The sequence below is a fragment of the Lichenostomus cassidix genome, chromosome 5 (genome assembly GCF_008360975.1).
Source record: "Lichenostomus cassidix isolate B80296 chromosome 5, HeHo_3.0, whole genome shotgun sequence".
NCBI classification, from domain to species: Eukaryota; Metazoa; Chordata; class Aves; order Passeriformes; family Meliphagidae; genus Lichenostomus; species Lichenostomus cassidix.
Window position 1 is genome coordinate 32,750,683 of NC_139486.1, and position 17,181 is coordinate 32,767,863.

Consider the following 17,181-nt stretch of genomic DNA (forward strand, 5'->3'; position numbering starts at 1 on the left):
GCTTTGTCTGTATGAGTTAGGTAGAATAAGTCTCTTGTTCAAAGGTTGCAGCTTACAAGGGATTTGTTGAATGTGTATAGCTAGTGCAGCAGCCCCAAGTACCAGTCCCCAGGGCTTATACAAAACACCCTGCCCTGATGCTGCCAGCTGGAAAGAAATTCACTTTTCATGTGTAATTACCTTTGGAATTGCCATTGTGAAGAGGAGTTTTTCAGTGCTATTTTTTCCAGAACTACTTTCTTTCATTTGACTGACTACAATCATGAAGTCATCTCGACAGCCTCCAAAGGTCAGCACAGAGGAGTATGAATAAGAGACCTTCAAATGCTGCAAAGAGAATTTGAAAAAGTCATAGTTCTGTAAAAAACTCCCCATGTCCACCTTAAACTAATATATTAGTATAAATTTCTACTTCCTGCAAGAATGCCAGGTCTTCAGCAGTAACGGGAAGTAGATGGCCCTATAGGTAACAGCTAGCAGAGAAAGCTCAAGTGAGAATTGCATTTCTAGTTTTCTCCTAGTTTGGTCGATGCGTCACTACTTCACAGCACTAATTTTGTTATATCCCAGAGGGTGGTGGTAAAGCACACACCACTGAGATTTTGCAAGATGTATGAACATGTTTGCTGCCCTACCTTACACTGCAGCTGTAATTTTCCTTTGTGTATGGAGTGTTCAAGCATAACACTGACTTCCCTCATCTCTGACTTTCATGGATGCCTGATGATTTTTTGCCTTTTCTTTTTACATATCCTTCTATACATTTTATACCCTTTTTATATTTTCTGTACCCTCTATACACTCTTTGTACCCTCAGCCTACATGCTTGTAATGTTTGTAGTCTTATATTCTAGCTTAGAGTCCTGCAAAGCAGAAAGACCAAACATTCACAGTAAGAGCCCAGAGAGCCCTACACTATCTCAAAACTCGAGGCTTCAGCCTTGGTTGAAGCCTTCTCTCTGGAACATATTTTGTAAATTGGGCTATAGTCTCATTTGGGGGTGGTATTTAGAATAGAGAACAATTCCTTCATTTATTAAGTTTCTTACTGGGCAATTTTAGACAGATATGTTAATTTGCAAAGTCCATAAAACATATGCGTGTTGTACAGTAAGTGTACATGTCAGCGTGCTCCACCTGCGAAGAGCTGTGCACCTAGAATCCTATTAAAATACCAAAGTAAAACCCTTTTACCCCTTTTAACCGTGTCTGTGCCATATTTCTACCAGCTGAAAGGCAACATTACCACCTAGCTTCTGGATCCATTTGAAGTTAAAGACAAACTGTTGGTGACTTTCTGTGCACTCAGGGGAATGTCTGTCTGTGGCAGTTTTTTCTCTCGAACAGTGTTCCTCAACATACCATTGTGTTATAATCCAGTATGCTGATACCATCTTCATTCACAGCTATCCAGACTGGACAGTCTTCCAGTGAGGAAGGCAGAATAGGCTAGAGAGAAAGCAAATTATTAATTCAGGTATTTCTTGACTACCACAGAATGATGTTTCTGATATAAATGTTGAGATTTAAGGATAAAGTGAAGATGAGAAAAAATCCTGTAGGCTTACTGGTGTGACCTGGTTTGATTTTTAAGAGAGCTTTTCCCAAAATTTGGAATAACATTTTCAGATTTTCATACACTTTTCAGAGTAGTGGCACAAGAGATATAAGGATAACAAAGGCTTTGAAATTAATTAGATTCCATCAGTGTGGCTAAAGCTGAAGGAAATGCTAGGACAGAGCAACCAAATGACAACTCTGCTCTGTACATGTGTTTATACTGCTCCTATCAGTCAGTAAGGCAATGAAACCTGCTGGTTTCTATACCAGTGTGCCCAGTACCATCACATCAATGCCATTTTGTTTCTTACAAAATCTTACAGCAAATGTGCATCAATTGTCTCTTAAAGATGACTTGTTATGGCTAATGACAAAAATCTTTCCTGGGAATCTGCTATTACATGGTTAATGCCATAGGCTTTGCTGTTTAACTGCTGAAAAGCTATACCATAGGTTAATCATCAGAAATACTAACATTATTTCACCTGTGGGTAGACCTATTCTATATTCTGATTCTTCAGTGTTAGTAACCTCAAATACCAGTAACCTCTTCTGACAGTAACCTCTTTTAGTCCCGACAGTGGAAATAACTGCCTTGTGCAAACTCCTTGTATAGCTCCTCAGGAGGTCCCTTTTATCATTAGACTTTTTTCTGTAACTACAGCAGCTTTGACTTCAAAGCAAGAGACATGTAACCAGGAAGAAGACTTCCCTCAAGCTTTCAACAGCAGAAATTTCTGCTGGGACGGGGAAGATGGGTAATACCAAAAAATACCAGACAGCTACTATGTGCTAAGACATTAGTTCAGGCACAGGCCATAGGTACAGAGCTCGAGCCTGGAATGGGATGAGGGATGGTACAAGCTACTGTTAGAACCACTCCCTCCAGCTGTTCTTTGCTCTCCCACTGATGCCTGTGAGTTGGCAGCTTACCCAACGTGTACTTTCATTTTTGTTTCTGCAAAGGACATTAGCAGCGATTGCCTCTCTCATGTGGCAAGGAAAGCATCCAGCTCTGTGTCAAGCAGAAAACAGGACTGAAGTACCCCATCTCCCTATAGCTGGCATCAGGTGTGACTTTTAGGGGGGACTCTTCCTTTCCTCCCCCACTGTGCTATGTAAATCGTGTATTTTAAACTATCATTGCTGCCTTGATGCCCAGGGAAATTCTTGCCTGAGGAAGCTTTGGGAGGGCTTGTAGGGACAGATGGTACTCTGTATCATGATCAATTGACACAGCCAGGGAACCTTCAGTATTTATTTACTGAACACTAGCAACCCCTAGTGTTTAGAATATACTTGTCTTCCTTCTTTTTCAACCTGTGTGGTACCAAGGGCTGTTTGTTCAGAACAGAGCATTGTTCAGTATTTTTCCTTTCTGAAGTAGAAGCATTTTCGACCCATGTTACCACAGACTGTAGGTACACCTCTGCTCAGATAATTCACTCTTGGCAAAAGAAGAAAGTGCTCCAGTTACCTTAGCAGCAAATATTTTGGCTCCAAAGAGAGGCCATTTCCGGGCCACCGTCAAATAAATTCGAATGCATTCTGGTGGAGAGCATCCCTGCAGCACCATCCACTTTGTCGCCAGCCTGTCAGTCAGCTGCCTTTAGGAATCCAACACACAAGACAGTATTGTTTACTAATGTCTTCCAAAGAAAGATGCGTAAAATTAGAGCAGTTAATGAATGTACCTCTTCACTCCAAAAGGGCTGTTCTACACAGCACTTACAGACAGGGCTGTTAGCACTACCAGTTGTACAATCTGAGTTTATTTTAGCATTTTCTCTACTTCCACTTACTTTCTCACCTTCCTCATACCTTGCTTGTAGTATGCTCTATATGGAGTGGTAATATATATTAACTCACTCTTGATTTGGCTCACTAGGGATGGTTTGCAGCTACCTTGCTACATGAAGATGGAATTTGCCTCCAAGAGGAGGTAACTGTGTTAGTTTCACCACTGCATCCCTAAGTAGCTTAGGATCTGCAGGAAGACCATTCTCTCACTTTAAAGCAGTTTGATCTGAGATCTGTGGCAACATTTGAGTTTTGTACTTGAGCTCTCTGCATGGTGTGTGAGAAGTTCCAAGTCAGAACATCGAAAAACCCTGCTAAAATATGTCCTACCAGAATTACTGCATAGCCTGAAGCAACCCATATGAGCTGGCTTTATGGCTCATTGCAAATGCTAGGCATCTGGATTCAATTGACACTTGAGGGAAGGGAAAAAAAAAAGAGAATTCATTTTAGGCTTGTGTTAGGTTGTTGAAACTGAGATGCCTAATTTGGAAGTGAAAGGTTTAAACTTCTTGCCTACAGGAAAATTAGCTGGTGATTTGGCTCTTTTTATATCAGTTTTTCTATTAAGGGAACCTTTTCCTGGAATTTGTGTTTTGTTTGAGTTTCTACATTAAATAATCTTGACAGGGCTCCTTGAAACTTCTTAAATGTAAAGAAAATTTGGCAAGTAAAAACTGATTTCAGTGCACAGTATTGAAGAACCAACAATTTACCTGAGCTGGTCAGGAGTAATGTTTTGCTTGTAGTGTTTGGGGTAGAATTTATCTAAAACCTGGTGGAGAAGATGCTGCATTTTCAATTGTGATGTTCCCCCAGGACTTGAAGATCCTGGTCGATCCAAATCCCCATATTCCACCTAAGACAACATTATAGCTTATAGTGCAACAGTACTATTGGGTTCTTAATGCAGTAGAACATTTCAGGAATTCCCATACTGATAACTACTCTGTTTATTAGTCATGCAAAAAGACACAGGCTGGGGAATGTTGTCTACAGCATTTACCATAGTAAATGTATACAAAAGAGCAACCACTGAGGACACAACTGCCCAAGGAATTATTTACTGTTCTAAGAAAGTGGAACATGATCTTGACCAGACACTTGTAATGAGACGCATCTGTATAAATTGCCAGGCTTTAGGGGTTTACTTTCAGCTGGCCAATTAAAACAACAGCAAATTTGTAAATAGTCTGGACCATGTCCCCAGCTTCTTCATCTCAGTTTATCTTGCTTTAATAAATACAACACTCAGTTTCAGGTCAGTAAAAAACTATTATCCTGCTTACTATGCCCACAACCCACACTGTGTGTTTTATGTGGTAAAATATTAAATCCCAGCCTGGAGACCTAATGGAGGATCCTAGAAGATGCTCCTCCTGAGTAAGAGGGAATTGGCAGAGCAACAGGGCAAGTTTTTACTATGAATGGAATTCTAGTAGTGGTAGTATTTCCATATCTCTATCTACTAAAGTACTAATTGGAGCAGGTCTGACAATAGTTCAGCCTCACTGTTTCTTCCAGTATTTTTCTTGAGAAGGAAAGGAGATGCACAGCTAGAGTAAATTTTCCTACAGCAAAAGGTGTTCTACATACGTATGCTAGTATAATGTATTTGTCAAGGTACAGCTGGCTGTATGTATGTTTGATGCACTTTTGATGTAAAAGATAGCTGCTTAGTCAAAGATAGTCAGTGTACAGCTGAGAGAGGACAAAAACCAGCATTTCTGGCATACTCACCTGAGCCATTAGAGCCACCATTTCCAGAGCTAATTCCTTATTAACAGGAAACCTTCCATTGGCTATTTCACTGCTCACTTGGAAGGCCAGTAGCAAACGCTCTCGGTCTGTCTCACCTTTGGCCTGGCTCCGAAAATACAGTCTAAACAGAGAGGATTGTGAAGGCAAAAACATACTGTGAATAGAAAGTATAGCTGGGAACTTGAATCAAGGCGAGGCAAAATAAAAATGTGTTTTGTTTTAGGGATTTTTTTTTCACTGAGGGGGTACTGGACAGCAGTGTGAAAGCTGAGGTGCTTCCCTTATGAACAAGATTTGAGGAAGGAGGCTCAAAACATGCTTTCTAGGTTTGGAAGCTACTAGAATTCTGTAAGCCAACCACTTCTAGACAGTGAACCTTTACTAAACACAGCTAAATCAGTGTCCATTCATCCCCATCAAGCACACACAAGCAATATTTAAGTTATGGCCTTCTCTGCTTATCACAGAAAAGAGAACAACCTTTGCTCTCCATGTATAAGTTTCTACATGGCAGCCTTGTAGACTTGCCAGTTTGGATTTCACCACTTACACTGAAGACTTATAAAAAATTCTCCCGTTTGCTTCAGCAGGACATAAGTGACCCAATTAACAGACTTTGTTTAAAGAAACATGCTTGTAAATCAAAGCTTCCTACTATTTTTTATTCCATTCACACTTTGAATTTTTTTGACATGGTATATAGTAAGATTAGCAGTTGGGGCTGAAGACACCAGCCTGGGGAATGCTTCCCAGAACCATTCCTCATACTTCCAGTCCACAGCAACTAATTCACGTATTAATTTCAAGCTGCAGCTATGGCTATATATTCCACAAGACTACATGAGATATTCATTCCAGTGGATCAGTTTGTTTATTTTTATGTCACTTTGAGATTAACAACACTATTAGAACCATATTGACCTTACAAATGTCTTATCAGAGTCCTTGGTGTTAGAACAGCCCAACCTTGGAAAGACCTTATCAAAACATCCTTGCTGTCCAGCCTAGGCACATTCCAGCCCAACAAAATGATACTGCAAAGTTTCACTCCTGAAACAAATAGTGCCTTCTGGGTCAAAGGCAGTAACTTCTGCTTTCACCACTATTATACCAACTAACAAAGTTGACAGAAATTTGTTCCCACCATTACAGTCAACAAAATCTTCGTATGTTTAATATTGAACTGTCTGTTCAGTTTTGGGGTGGCCTGTGTTTGGCCTGCAAAGAGAATTAGTTCCTTGTTCTCATACAGCTCTTGATTTACTGCCATTTAGAATTCCTGTCTGTATTATAAGTGATGAACTTGTTCCAGTTTTTAAATTAGATCTTTGTCTTCTACTTCCCTTCTCTACCATCTTTCATCATCTAACATTTCTTTCTTTGTAAAGTTTGGACAATGCTACTACATGTCTCTTCTACAGCTCATATGATTTAGAACATTGTTCTTGTATCTTTTTGATCTTTTTGATTGTTCACTTAAATGCAAGTTTCAGCACATTTGTTTTCACTAGTGATTTTTCCTCTAGGTCTCTCTCCCTCTCACCTAACACACGTTCTTTAATTATGTTTTAGGATCTAGGCAAGTGAAATTGTGCCAAGTATGCCTTATTGTGCTACAGCTACTTGTTAACTCATTTTAAGTCTATTCTGCTATTGCAAAGTGGTTGGGGTTTACCCCCAGGCCATATGCTTTTGTATATGTAACAGACAAAAGCCATCATGTCTCCTGTAGGATTTAAATGCTAAAATAGTTTTGGCACTAATGATGCTATAAATGACTGGTCATCTACAGAGATATATGCAGTCTAGAATGTTTCATTAACAGCAGTAGTGAGGCCACCCAACAAAGGACAGTACCTGTTCTTATAGGTCAGCTTTACAATTCTTGTGCCACCTTCATATTTCCCAGGATGCAATTCTTTTAAGGCTTGTTCCCATTTAGAAATGACATCACAGATCTTTAAAAAATATCAAGGAGAGAGGAGACACAGTGAGGTGAAATATACAGCCAAGGCTCGAAGGGAAAATAAGTGAATAAAACACTGTGGAACAGAAGATAAAGAAACAGACTGGATCAGCATAAACACAGCTCAAAGTGACAAAATCAATTTTTTTCCTGTTGCACAGTATGTGAAAATTATAGCACTCCAACTGAAAACTCCAGCTCTAACCTGCAGGGGGACATGTAAATTCTGGTCTGGTAGTAACTCTTGTGGCTATGTCTACATTAGTAAGTAGCAAAGCTCGGAAGGAGCAGATCTGCACAGAGAAACACCCATTCCTACGTCTCCATGCCCACATTAGTAGTCTGATCAAGTAATCTCAAAGCCCACTTCTGTGTGGGATCACATCTTCCAGTTCATGTTTCATATAAGAAGAATCAATTTCATGCTCTTAGATTACTCCTTAATGTGAGTCAAAGCATGGTTAATAGGAACGATTGGTAGGTTTACTTCAAAAGTGCCCTCCTGAGTCAAACTAAAGCACTAACATATCCTCTGAACAGTAGCAGATCATACATGTCTATACCAAACCCTGGGATGTGAATGTCCAAACTTTGGGACTGTTTGGTCCTAGATTCCAACTTTGTAACTCAAGATATATTTTTCACAATAACATGGGGGGTTTTTTTTCAGTTCCATTCAGCTCCTCCTGGTTATTCTAGTTCTTTTACAATTGGACTAATGAAGGCCTCTAGCTCTCTTGATGGCATCTCAGTTAAAGGAATGTGAACATAAGAAGCCACATGAAATACATAAGCAGATCTCTAAACCTCTCAAGCTACTGAAATTTACTGGTTATTATTTACTTGCTGAGGAAAAGTGATGCCTTTGATTGTCTCAAGCTCCTTTGTTTACTCTGATACCTCATCCCTCCCAATGGTGGTCCAATTATCTGCAAAGCTCCAGATTAACTGATGTGTATCAGGCCATGAAAAAAAAACCTATATAACTTGGCACTCTCCATGGTAGTTTTCTTTCAAACCATCTATTTCAAAATTATTGGTGTCTTCTCCCTCTGTTGCTTAATGTGAAATTTTACACTGTGTAAAATCGATTGTTTAAGTTCTCTACAGGTATCAGGACCTCTTCAAAGTTGTCACTACAACTATTCCTCCATTAATGCTGTATGACAAATTATTCTCACTTATTTGTACCAAAATCTGGTGTGTCTCATTCATGGCAGCCAGTCTGCTCAATTAAGGCAGTCATTCAGCTGCAGCACAGATAAAAATCTCCATATGAAAGACACAGATGCTAATACTTTATCTGCTTTCTTTTTCCCCTGATCTGAGGCACTACACTCGTTCTTAAAGTGAAGCCACACTCAGTTTCTCCCCTAAGTATACTTATCAACAATGAAAGCCTGAGTTATCTGGAGATAGCAAGGAGACACTGCATAGTCCAGTAGATGGAATTTATATAGACATGCCAAAGACTCACAGCCTAACATAAATTTGTCTCAATTAGGAGTGTCACATTTGATGTCAGTTGTGATATCTGCTTATGCTGGCTAGCTCAGTCATGTTTCATTTTGTAGTCAAGACAATTAAACTTTAATATTTGCTAAAATCTGAGTTAGACTTTTTAAAATTGACCAATTTATCACCTTCTAAAATAGATCTTTCTATTATGAACTACATCAGATTAGGCTAGCTAATTATAGAATCATAAAATCATTTAGGTTGAAAAAGACCTTTAAGATGAGCAAGCCCAACCATTACACCAGCACTGTCATGTCTACCACTAAACCATGTCCCCAGGTGACACATCTACTTTTTTTACACATCATCTTTTAAATGCCTCTAGGGATGGTGACTCCACCACTTCCCTGGGCAGTCTGTTCCAATGCTTGAGAAACTCTTTCAGTGAAGAAATTTTGCTTAATAGGCAATCTAAACCTCCCCTGGAGCAATTCTGGACTGCTTCCTCTTATCCTGTCATTTGCTACTTGGGAGAAGAAACCAACCTGGCTGCAGCCTTCTTTCAGGGAGTTGTAGAGAGCAATAAGGTCCTGCTGAGCCTCCTTTTTTCCAGGCTAAAGAACCTCAGCTCCTTCAGCTGCTCCTCATCAGACTTACTCTCCAGACCCTTCCCCAGCTTTGCTGCCCGTCTCTGGAGCCACTCCAGCACCTCAATGTCTTTCTTATTGTGAGGGGCCCAAACCCAGTGCTGAGTACAGGAGCACAGTCACTTTCCTGGTCCTGCTGGCCACACTATTTCTGATACAGGCCAGGATGTCATTCACCTTCTTGGCCACCTGGGCATACTACCAGATTGTGTTCAGACGGCTGTTGACCAAGACCCTCAGATCCTTTTCCTCTGAGCAGCTTTCCAGCCACTCTTCCCCCAGCGTGTAGGGTTGCATGGGGTTGTTGTGACCCAAGTGCAGGAATTAATATCTCATCTGTGAATATTAATCTAGATAGACAATATCCAAGCTTATTAGATCCTAATTCATTAAAAAGGATTTATTAACCATTAAGCAGTTCTTCAAAGATGTATACTAAAGGTAGCAGAGGGAAAACATTAATACCTTCATGTTGCCCGCCAAACAATGTTCCAAATTCCTGCCAGAAGGATCATCTGTGAACAGAGAAAATCCCATATGGGATGGCTTTCTCATTCCTGTTTCCTGGTTCAGTCGCTGGATGAATTCATCAACTGTTGAGGAACCATCAAAACCTACAACCTGCAATGAAAGAGGACTTAATCGAGGATATAAGAAACCTGACCATTGATGGGTATCACAACTAATGAAGGTGGTTTCCTACAGATTAACATCTCCAGATTAACTGCCAGCTCCATTGACAACAGCTATGTATTGTTTCCCTTCATACCATGTTCTTTCCCATATCAAGACACTTTCAACATCTCTCCCTTTTTCTCAGCTACCTTTTCTTCCTAAGACCTGCAGAGCTAGGAATGAATTCCTTTCACTTTCTTAGAAAATCAGCTAAAACAGCAAGGAGGAGAAACAGTGTTTATCTCCCAACACCCAGTAGGTATGAATACCACGGTGCCACCCACTCGCATCAAGGAGGCAGGTTATGGTGCAGTCCTCTAATGCTCAGAAGAAAGGCAGCTGTGGTGGCTCACCTGGTAGGTTCCGTTCATGAAGTGCACTGGGATGCTGAAGGGTAGTGAGTGGTGGTAGGGATTTCTCAGCAGGATGGACACGATCTCCATCCGGGAGGGCTTGGCTTCCCGCTCTCCAGCCTGCACCGTGCGGTCTACTGATCTCTGGCAGTAGATGGCATACTTGCCTATCTCACTCCTAGGCAAAGAGGGGGAGAGAACCACAAACATGCTCCAAGTGCCACGACCTCTTCAATTTCCCATGCCATAACAACACATTCCTCCCTCAGGCTTTTGCTCAAGCAAAGATATATCTCCATGCAGATACACTGTTCATCTCAACAGACTAACAGAGAAAAGCTACAATAAAAACCTGAGCTCCAAGGACCTGTAAAACTAAGGCAGACAATGGACTCTCTAGGAAACACAGGAGTGTTCTCTGCTTCTAGGTGGATGGGACAGATATCCTCTTCAGTACCCTGTTGCCATCATAACAACTGTCAAGGTCAAATCACCCTCAAACTCGCTGTCATGCCAGTGGAATTTAGTTACTATAATGTCAAGTCCTGGTAAATATTAATAATGAGTTGTATAACTCTGTGAGACTAACGCATTACGAGTTGTGTTTATCAATTTACATGGCTGCACAAATTATGTTTCCATGTATTAACCCTATCTTCTAACCAAGAGACTTGACAGAGATTCCAAGATGATCAGTTTATTGTCTACTGAAGAGAATGCCTGCATTGGACAGCACCAAAAAGATGTATCTCTAAAGCCAAGCAGGAACAGTCAACTGCACCTTGCACAAAAATATTAAGAATGTATACACTGAATAAGTTCTGAAATGGAAGTATTTATATGGATTTGTAACTGTGCTATCACTTTGCAAGGGAAAACAATTCCATTCAAGATGCCTTCAGGAGCTCAGTACATGATTAAATCTCCAGTTAAATCCCTGCAAGCAGCATGGAAGTCAGGAGTTCTGGCTTTTCACTCTAGCAATATATTGCTCACCTCCCCAGTAATGAGTTCGGACAGCTTTCAAATAGACAATCTTGCTTCATCAAGAAGCTGTTGTCTGGTTTCCAAATGGTCCTAAGCCCTGTGGCTTCTCACTTAGGACTCTGCCCCACTTTTCTTCCTCTCTTAGAGACTGGATATGTACACTAAGGTCAGCTTACACAAAAAACAATAACTAGAATTAAGATATAGAATAGATCTAGACCATAGGTATTATGCAGTGTAAACATTCTAGTGTCTTGCTTGCTGTGTGAAATGGGGGAAGAGTATCTACTTAACTGGTCAAGAAGCAGCTGTGTCTGCTCCATCCAAAGAGAGGTAAGCATTCCTAGAGCTAAGGAGAAGGAGCCAAGATAAATCCCATTTCGCAACTGATCCAAATCTAAGCTAAACTTCAGGTGAACACAGACACATTTTCATGTAATTTCTGGGGTTTTTCTAGCTTTAGTAATTGCTTCATAGCTGGATCATATCAATAAGTGTCCTCTTTGTTTCTGCTTGGAGTACATTTGTTCATAAAGGTACTTTTGGGCAGACCATCAGCACAGTAGTGCTTGAAGCTGATGAAATAAATCAGTTGCACATGGCCAAGCAAATCCTTATGAAATTCAACACTCTCCAACAGTAGAGCAGCTCCACTAGTGAGCTCAATGGGCCAGTCTGTGAGCTGGTAATGCACAAGTTTGAAGAAATGGCTCCTAGTACTAGACAAAAGATCCCTAATATGTTGTCTTAGCAAATGGAGAACCTGAACATTGAAGAGTGCCCAGTATCTGTATTTTTGCTTTTGAGAAGAAATAGCAAATGTGAAGCAGCATTTTAGAAAATAAAATACTTGATAGGTGTACATGTTTCCTTTGCAGTGCCAGGTGACTTTCAGCTTGAGTTCCATGGCAGATTTAGGCTTATAAATTGAATATGAGTATTTGTTTGAAGGGAAACTACTTTCACTTTTGTCTTAACAACAGTGTATTCTTGCAACAGACAACTAGACATCTCTAGCTGTGACCTCCTCGCTAAGGACACAGTGAGATATGCTGAAGACCAGACCACCATGGAAACAAACAAAGAGCACAGCATGAACAATGGAGAACAACTTCTTCCTGTTACCATAGTTACGTGCCAAAGAGGTAAGAAAGAAAAGTACTAGCATATATTTCAGGTTCATTCATTTTTCCTAGCTTTTTATGGTTCCCTGATATGTTTTCTGCCTCACTTTTGTTCTGTCACTTGGCGTGCTAATCTGACTGCAGAATGTAATCACCTAATATTTGAATAATTCATTCTAAGTAATTACTTTGGTCTATTTTTCTATCAATAAAAGAAAGTAGCTGCATAAGCAAAAAGCTTCCCTACATAGCTCCGGTTATATCTACAAAAAGATCTTTTGCTAGTATAGGTCACTCAGTTTTGTGAACTAGCTTCATGTAAGTGATAAATTAATGTGAATGGTTGAAGGGGCACAACTAACATCCTTACACCACTGTGAGCCTTCTGTCCTCCCTGTCAATACATATTTGTATGTGTGTATTCGAAAATTACTTCCTTCTTTATCTGTAGTGGATCCAAGAGGCAGTCAGCTGAGCAGAACGAAATGCTGTTGCAGTCCTTACCTGGGGTCTGCATGTCGCTGCAAGTGCTGTTTGATGTACCAGAGGAAGTGATGTTGAGGCAGGAATAGAGGAGCACATAAAGCCAGGAGTTGCCAGCACTGTGAACACAAAACTGGGCATCACTCTCATTCTGTACTTCTTACCTGCTGTCTTTCATAGAATACTACAGCCAAAACGATAATGGGGACTAGTGCTTTTTGGAGTGACTCTTAAGATGTGCAGTTCAAGATGTTTCTGAGGGAAGTGATGGTCAGACAGACTGCTGTTCATTATATCAGCCTGGACTCTGAAAAGAGTTCTAAGTGACTGGCTACTTTTGAAAATTTTGACTAGTGTAACCACAATGGAGTGAACAATAAAGACTTAAATTAATACCATGTAACTGAAAATCATAACCAAAAGGCACAGGGGAATTTTATTTCAAAGTAGAGCCATTATTATTTAACCTGATTTTAATGTCTCATTTGAGCTGGGAATATTGTAATCATATATGTACATTCATGCTGTAACTTAATGATTTTATTTACCCAATAATAACATTGCAAATTCAGATTTCATGCCTAATAGTAATTTTCATGTCTTGTATGCTGTTGATTATCTAAAATGCAAAACAAAATTAATACCATGTGACAGTTATAGCAAGACAACACAAGCTAAGAACTTTGATTCTGAATATGGTCTGAATAGACTATTTGTAACTGGTAAACAGTTACATTTAAACTGAAATTTAATTTGCAAGTAGTTATATTCTTCGTGTTTTTCTTTGCACATCAGTGCTGAGATTCTCTTTCCCCCAGCACCCCTTTAGCATAAGCACTATTTTATGAGAACCAGTCCCATAGCTAATTATTAAAAACATGGAATTGAATGGAAAGTACTTGCAGAATGGCAGTGACCAAAGAGGAACTGACCTGAATGACAGAGTGGTTCTGGGGCTGTCGGCAGCTGGTCTGTTTAACAAGCTGACAGTAAATTTCATTCTGCAGCTCAGTATGTGTCAAGCAGACCTGCAGCGCTGTCTGGGCAAGTGACACATGGTAATCAATAGAGGATGCCTCCACAGGAACGTTGATGAACAGCTGACAGGACTGTGAAAGGGTAGAAGTTAGTTAATGCCACAAATCCAGCAACTCTTCTCTGGTACTTTCCAGGCCATGTTCCTCAGATGTATTTATTAACTTACAGACAGTTAATAAATAACCTTGAGAGGAGGGAGGAGAGTCAATACTTAATTCCTATTCCTCCCTCCATAGTTATGGCAACTAGAAAATTTAATCAACCTCCACCGGTCTAAAGAACTTGCAAGTCAGCAAGAGAACTGAGAGGAGAATGTGCTTCCTGCCTTCCATGCCTGTGTTTTATCTTGCTCACACTGTCCAGTCTCACTGCTGACCTTACACTTGGAGAGTGCAAAAATGCAATCTAGAGCAGCTTCACCACTGGTCTTACTGACACAACTGTGTTTGCCAGTGAATTGTTTCCTTCAATCCAACTATTGGAGAGGAAAGAGGAAGATAAACCTAACTTTGAAGCATAAAGTCTGTGGGGGAACATTACTCCTAAACCCATATTCTGCACAAAAAAAGTTAAACCTCCAAAGAATAAGTGACACCTAATATCCAACAGTCCTCTTGTAATTAAAAGAAGCAGCAGACCTGTCTAAAGCAACCCATAGTGACAGTAAATGTTGTACAACGTGACCAAACAATGTTGTTGCCCCAGCAACAGAGCAAAATAACTGAAAACCATGCCATGTCCCTTTAAATACCTTAAAAAGTTTCAGAGCTTCAGTCTGTAGAGCCTCTGATGGCAGAGTCGTGAGGGATGTGTGCAACCCATCCTTACTGTAGCACAACATAGGATGCTTCCACAGAGGAGAATCTGAGGTAGCAGATGGGTAAAAACATGCAGTGTCAGAAACAGGAAAGAGAGAACAGTGTCCATGTTGACGAGGAGCCTTGCTGAGATGGCAAAGCACCCAAGGAAGCAGCACTGCACTAAGCCACATTATCTTTGGTGACACTTCACTGATTTCAGCAAAGCCCACTATGGATAAGGAGTCACCAGCAGCATTAGCCATCAGCAGAAAGAAGTACTGGCATTCTCAGTCCTGCTACACCAGAGCTTCTCATCAGCTGGATTCTGGTGAGAGACTGCTTAGGTGTGTGTTCAAACCAGACAAACCCTGCCAGGGAAGCTGCCTGCAATGGGGTTTTGTTAATGCAAGTCACTATTCAACAGGAAGCGAGGTTCACATAGAAGTCCAGAATATGTGACTGTTCAAGAAAAGAGTTTTAAGTAAGAATGCATTTGTTAATACATATTAGAGAACATGGTGCATAAACACAGATGCATGAGCAGGTATCAAAGATGAGGTGAAACAGATGAGCATGGATGCATGTGTAAGGGTTTAGACAGAGAAACAGAGGGGAAGGCAAATGTCTTTGAGTGTACTTAAAGGAAAGAGCATGTGTTTGTATGGTCAAGATTTCCTGGAAAGGAAAATCAAGACCAACAAAGATAGGAAAAAAATTAAAGCTCTAGTTCTTTATTTTAATTTGAATTACTGATACAGACATTTCAGTGGCTTTGATAAATGTTACAATGTGATGGACTTGTCTGAGAACAAGGGGAGAAGGACACTATACTATATAATGCACTACTAAGAATTCCCTTCCCTCACTCTTGACTAGATTAAACTGAGAATTGAAATTATTCTTCCCTGTGCTTTGCTACCATGGAAGAGTCTGGGGTTTTTACTTACTAGGGTCTCCCTCTGCATCCAATAGTTTTCCAATGAGTTGTTCGTATGATGTGCCCACTGTGGCATTACTGCTACCAGCTGCAACAGTCAGATGGTACAGCCAGGTGTTCTAGGCATAAGGATGAGAACAGCATGGGTCAATTCAGACCTGTTTTCTACAAAGAGGTTAAGCCTTTATGACCCGTTTGTTCATTGTTACCAAAAGACTCTGGCTCTCAAATAAATGACTGCCTTTTATACCTTCTCCTGTTTGGTGCGGATAAGTAAATACGTGGGACTCTGGTCCTGTGGGTGAATCACCAATGTACAGTGGGATGACAGAAGTCCTCCACCAGTGGCTTCATAATCTTCATCAGAGTCGCAGGAACGGTCTACTTCTTCCACTTTGGACTCACGCAGAGGCAGATGTCCTAAAGGACACTGTGAGGAGCAGAAGCACATTAGATAAATGTAGATCATCTCCCAGTAGGGACAGGGAACACTGGGAAAGAAAAGCCAGGGAAAAATGTTGACAGTTCTGTAAAATGTAAGGTATAAATAAAACATAAATAATTCAGTGTTTAGCTAATGTAACCTCACATTTCTAGAGAATCTCTTCTCTTCCATCAAGTACTTACGAAGTGTGCTGTTACTTTTATTTTTCTTGAGAGAGCATCTACAAGTCAGAATGAGAATATGCAAACAAAAAGATGCTTTTTCCCATAAGGTACTGCTTTATTCCCATTACACTTGAGGGCCAGTTGCTCAGTATCTTGAGCCACTGTTTTCTGACTCTGGTCAGACTTTCTGCTTGCTACTGGAGAAGAAGTTCTTTTAAAATTTTGTAAGTAGCCAAATTCAGACAAAACAGAGGCTATCTGCTGTGCTAACTCTGGAGGTCAATCCCAAATATGAGTGGCAATATTTCTTGGTATTCTAAAACTTGGGGCCAAGATAAAGTAATATACTATTGGGCCAAGTGTCCAGAAATGTAAGCATGTTACACTGATTACCTCCCTCTTCCCAGAATATTGTTGCTATCTATTTTCAAGATGATATGCAGTATCTATCTGCTGCTGTATAAAAGTCTGCTCAGAAAGCTGCACAAGACCAAATGGAGAAGGTGAGGAACAAGATATAGAGTGATCTGAGAAGGAGCAATCACTTGCCTTTTAAGTCTGCTGTAATTTAAGCTTAAAAAAATAAAGTCAGAGAAAACATTGATTCTCTTTGTGGAACAGGTGACATTAGAAGAGAAATACAACCCAGAAAGAGACATGAGACACAGAAGCAGTGACAGTACAGAAAGCTTAATAAGAAATGGGAAAGAAGTGTTCAGCAGTAAAAGGAGAAAAAGGAATTACCTTATCTTCATGATTTCGATAGTAGTAGAAAGTTTTTCCAATCAGTGCACACCAGACCAGCTTGGAGTGACCATGTTTGACCTGTAAGGAGGACAAACACATCTATGGTTTTAATATCAGCAGTATTGCTAGAATGACTTTCTAAGATTTCAATTTCCAATTCAACTCTCCCTTAAAACTTTGCATATATTGCTTGTTTTATGCTAATATAAACTCCTCTTAAAACATACAGGACACCA

At 40.2% G+C, this 17,181-nt stretch overlaps 1 protein-coding gene across 2 annotated transcripts in view; it reads right to left on the minus strand.

Annotated features, from left to right (window-relative positions):
• PLEKHH1 (pleckstrin homology, MyTH4 and FERM domain containing H1) overlaps positions 1–17,181 on the minus strand; it is a 49,438-nt gene that overhangs the window by 2,778 nt on the left and 29,479 nt on the right. For both annotated transcript variants that reach the window (XM_085062124.1, XM_085062125.1), the window contains exons 15-28: positions 16,943–17,023; positions 15,840–16,019; positions 15,600–15,708; positions 14,604–14,716; positions 13,747–13,923; positions 12,836–12,933; positions 10,221–10,398; positions 9,658–9,813; positions 6,979–7,079; positions 5,101–5,242; positions 4,077–4,219; positions 3,038–3,167; positions 1,363–1,449; positions 181–327 (exon numbers count right to left, since the gene is read on the minus strand). In XM_085062124.1, coding sequence (XP_084918250.1) covers positions 181–327; positions 1,363–1,449; positions 3,038–3,167; positions 4,077–4,219; positions 5,101–5,242; positions 6,979–7,079; positions 9,658–9,813; positions 10,221–10,398; positions 12,836–12,933; positions 13,747–13,923; positions 14,604–14,716; positions 15,600–15,708; positions 15,840–16,019; positions 16,943–17,023 — 1,842 coding nt within the window. The remainder of the gene's footprint in view (positions 1–180; positions 328–1,362; positions 1,450–3,037; positions 3,168–4,076; positions 4,220–5,100; positions 5,243–6,978; positions 7,080–9,657; positions 9,814–10,220; positions 10,399–12,835; positions 12,934–13,746; positions 13,924–14,603; positions 14,717–15,599; positions 15,709–15,839; positions 16,020–16,942; positions 17,024–17,181) is intronic.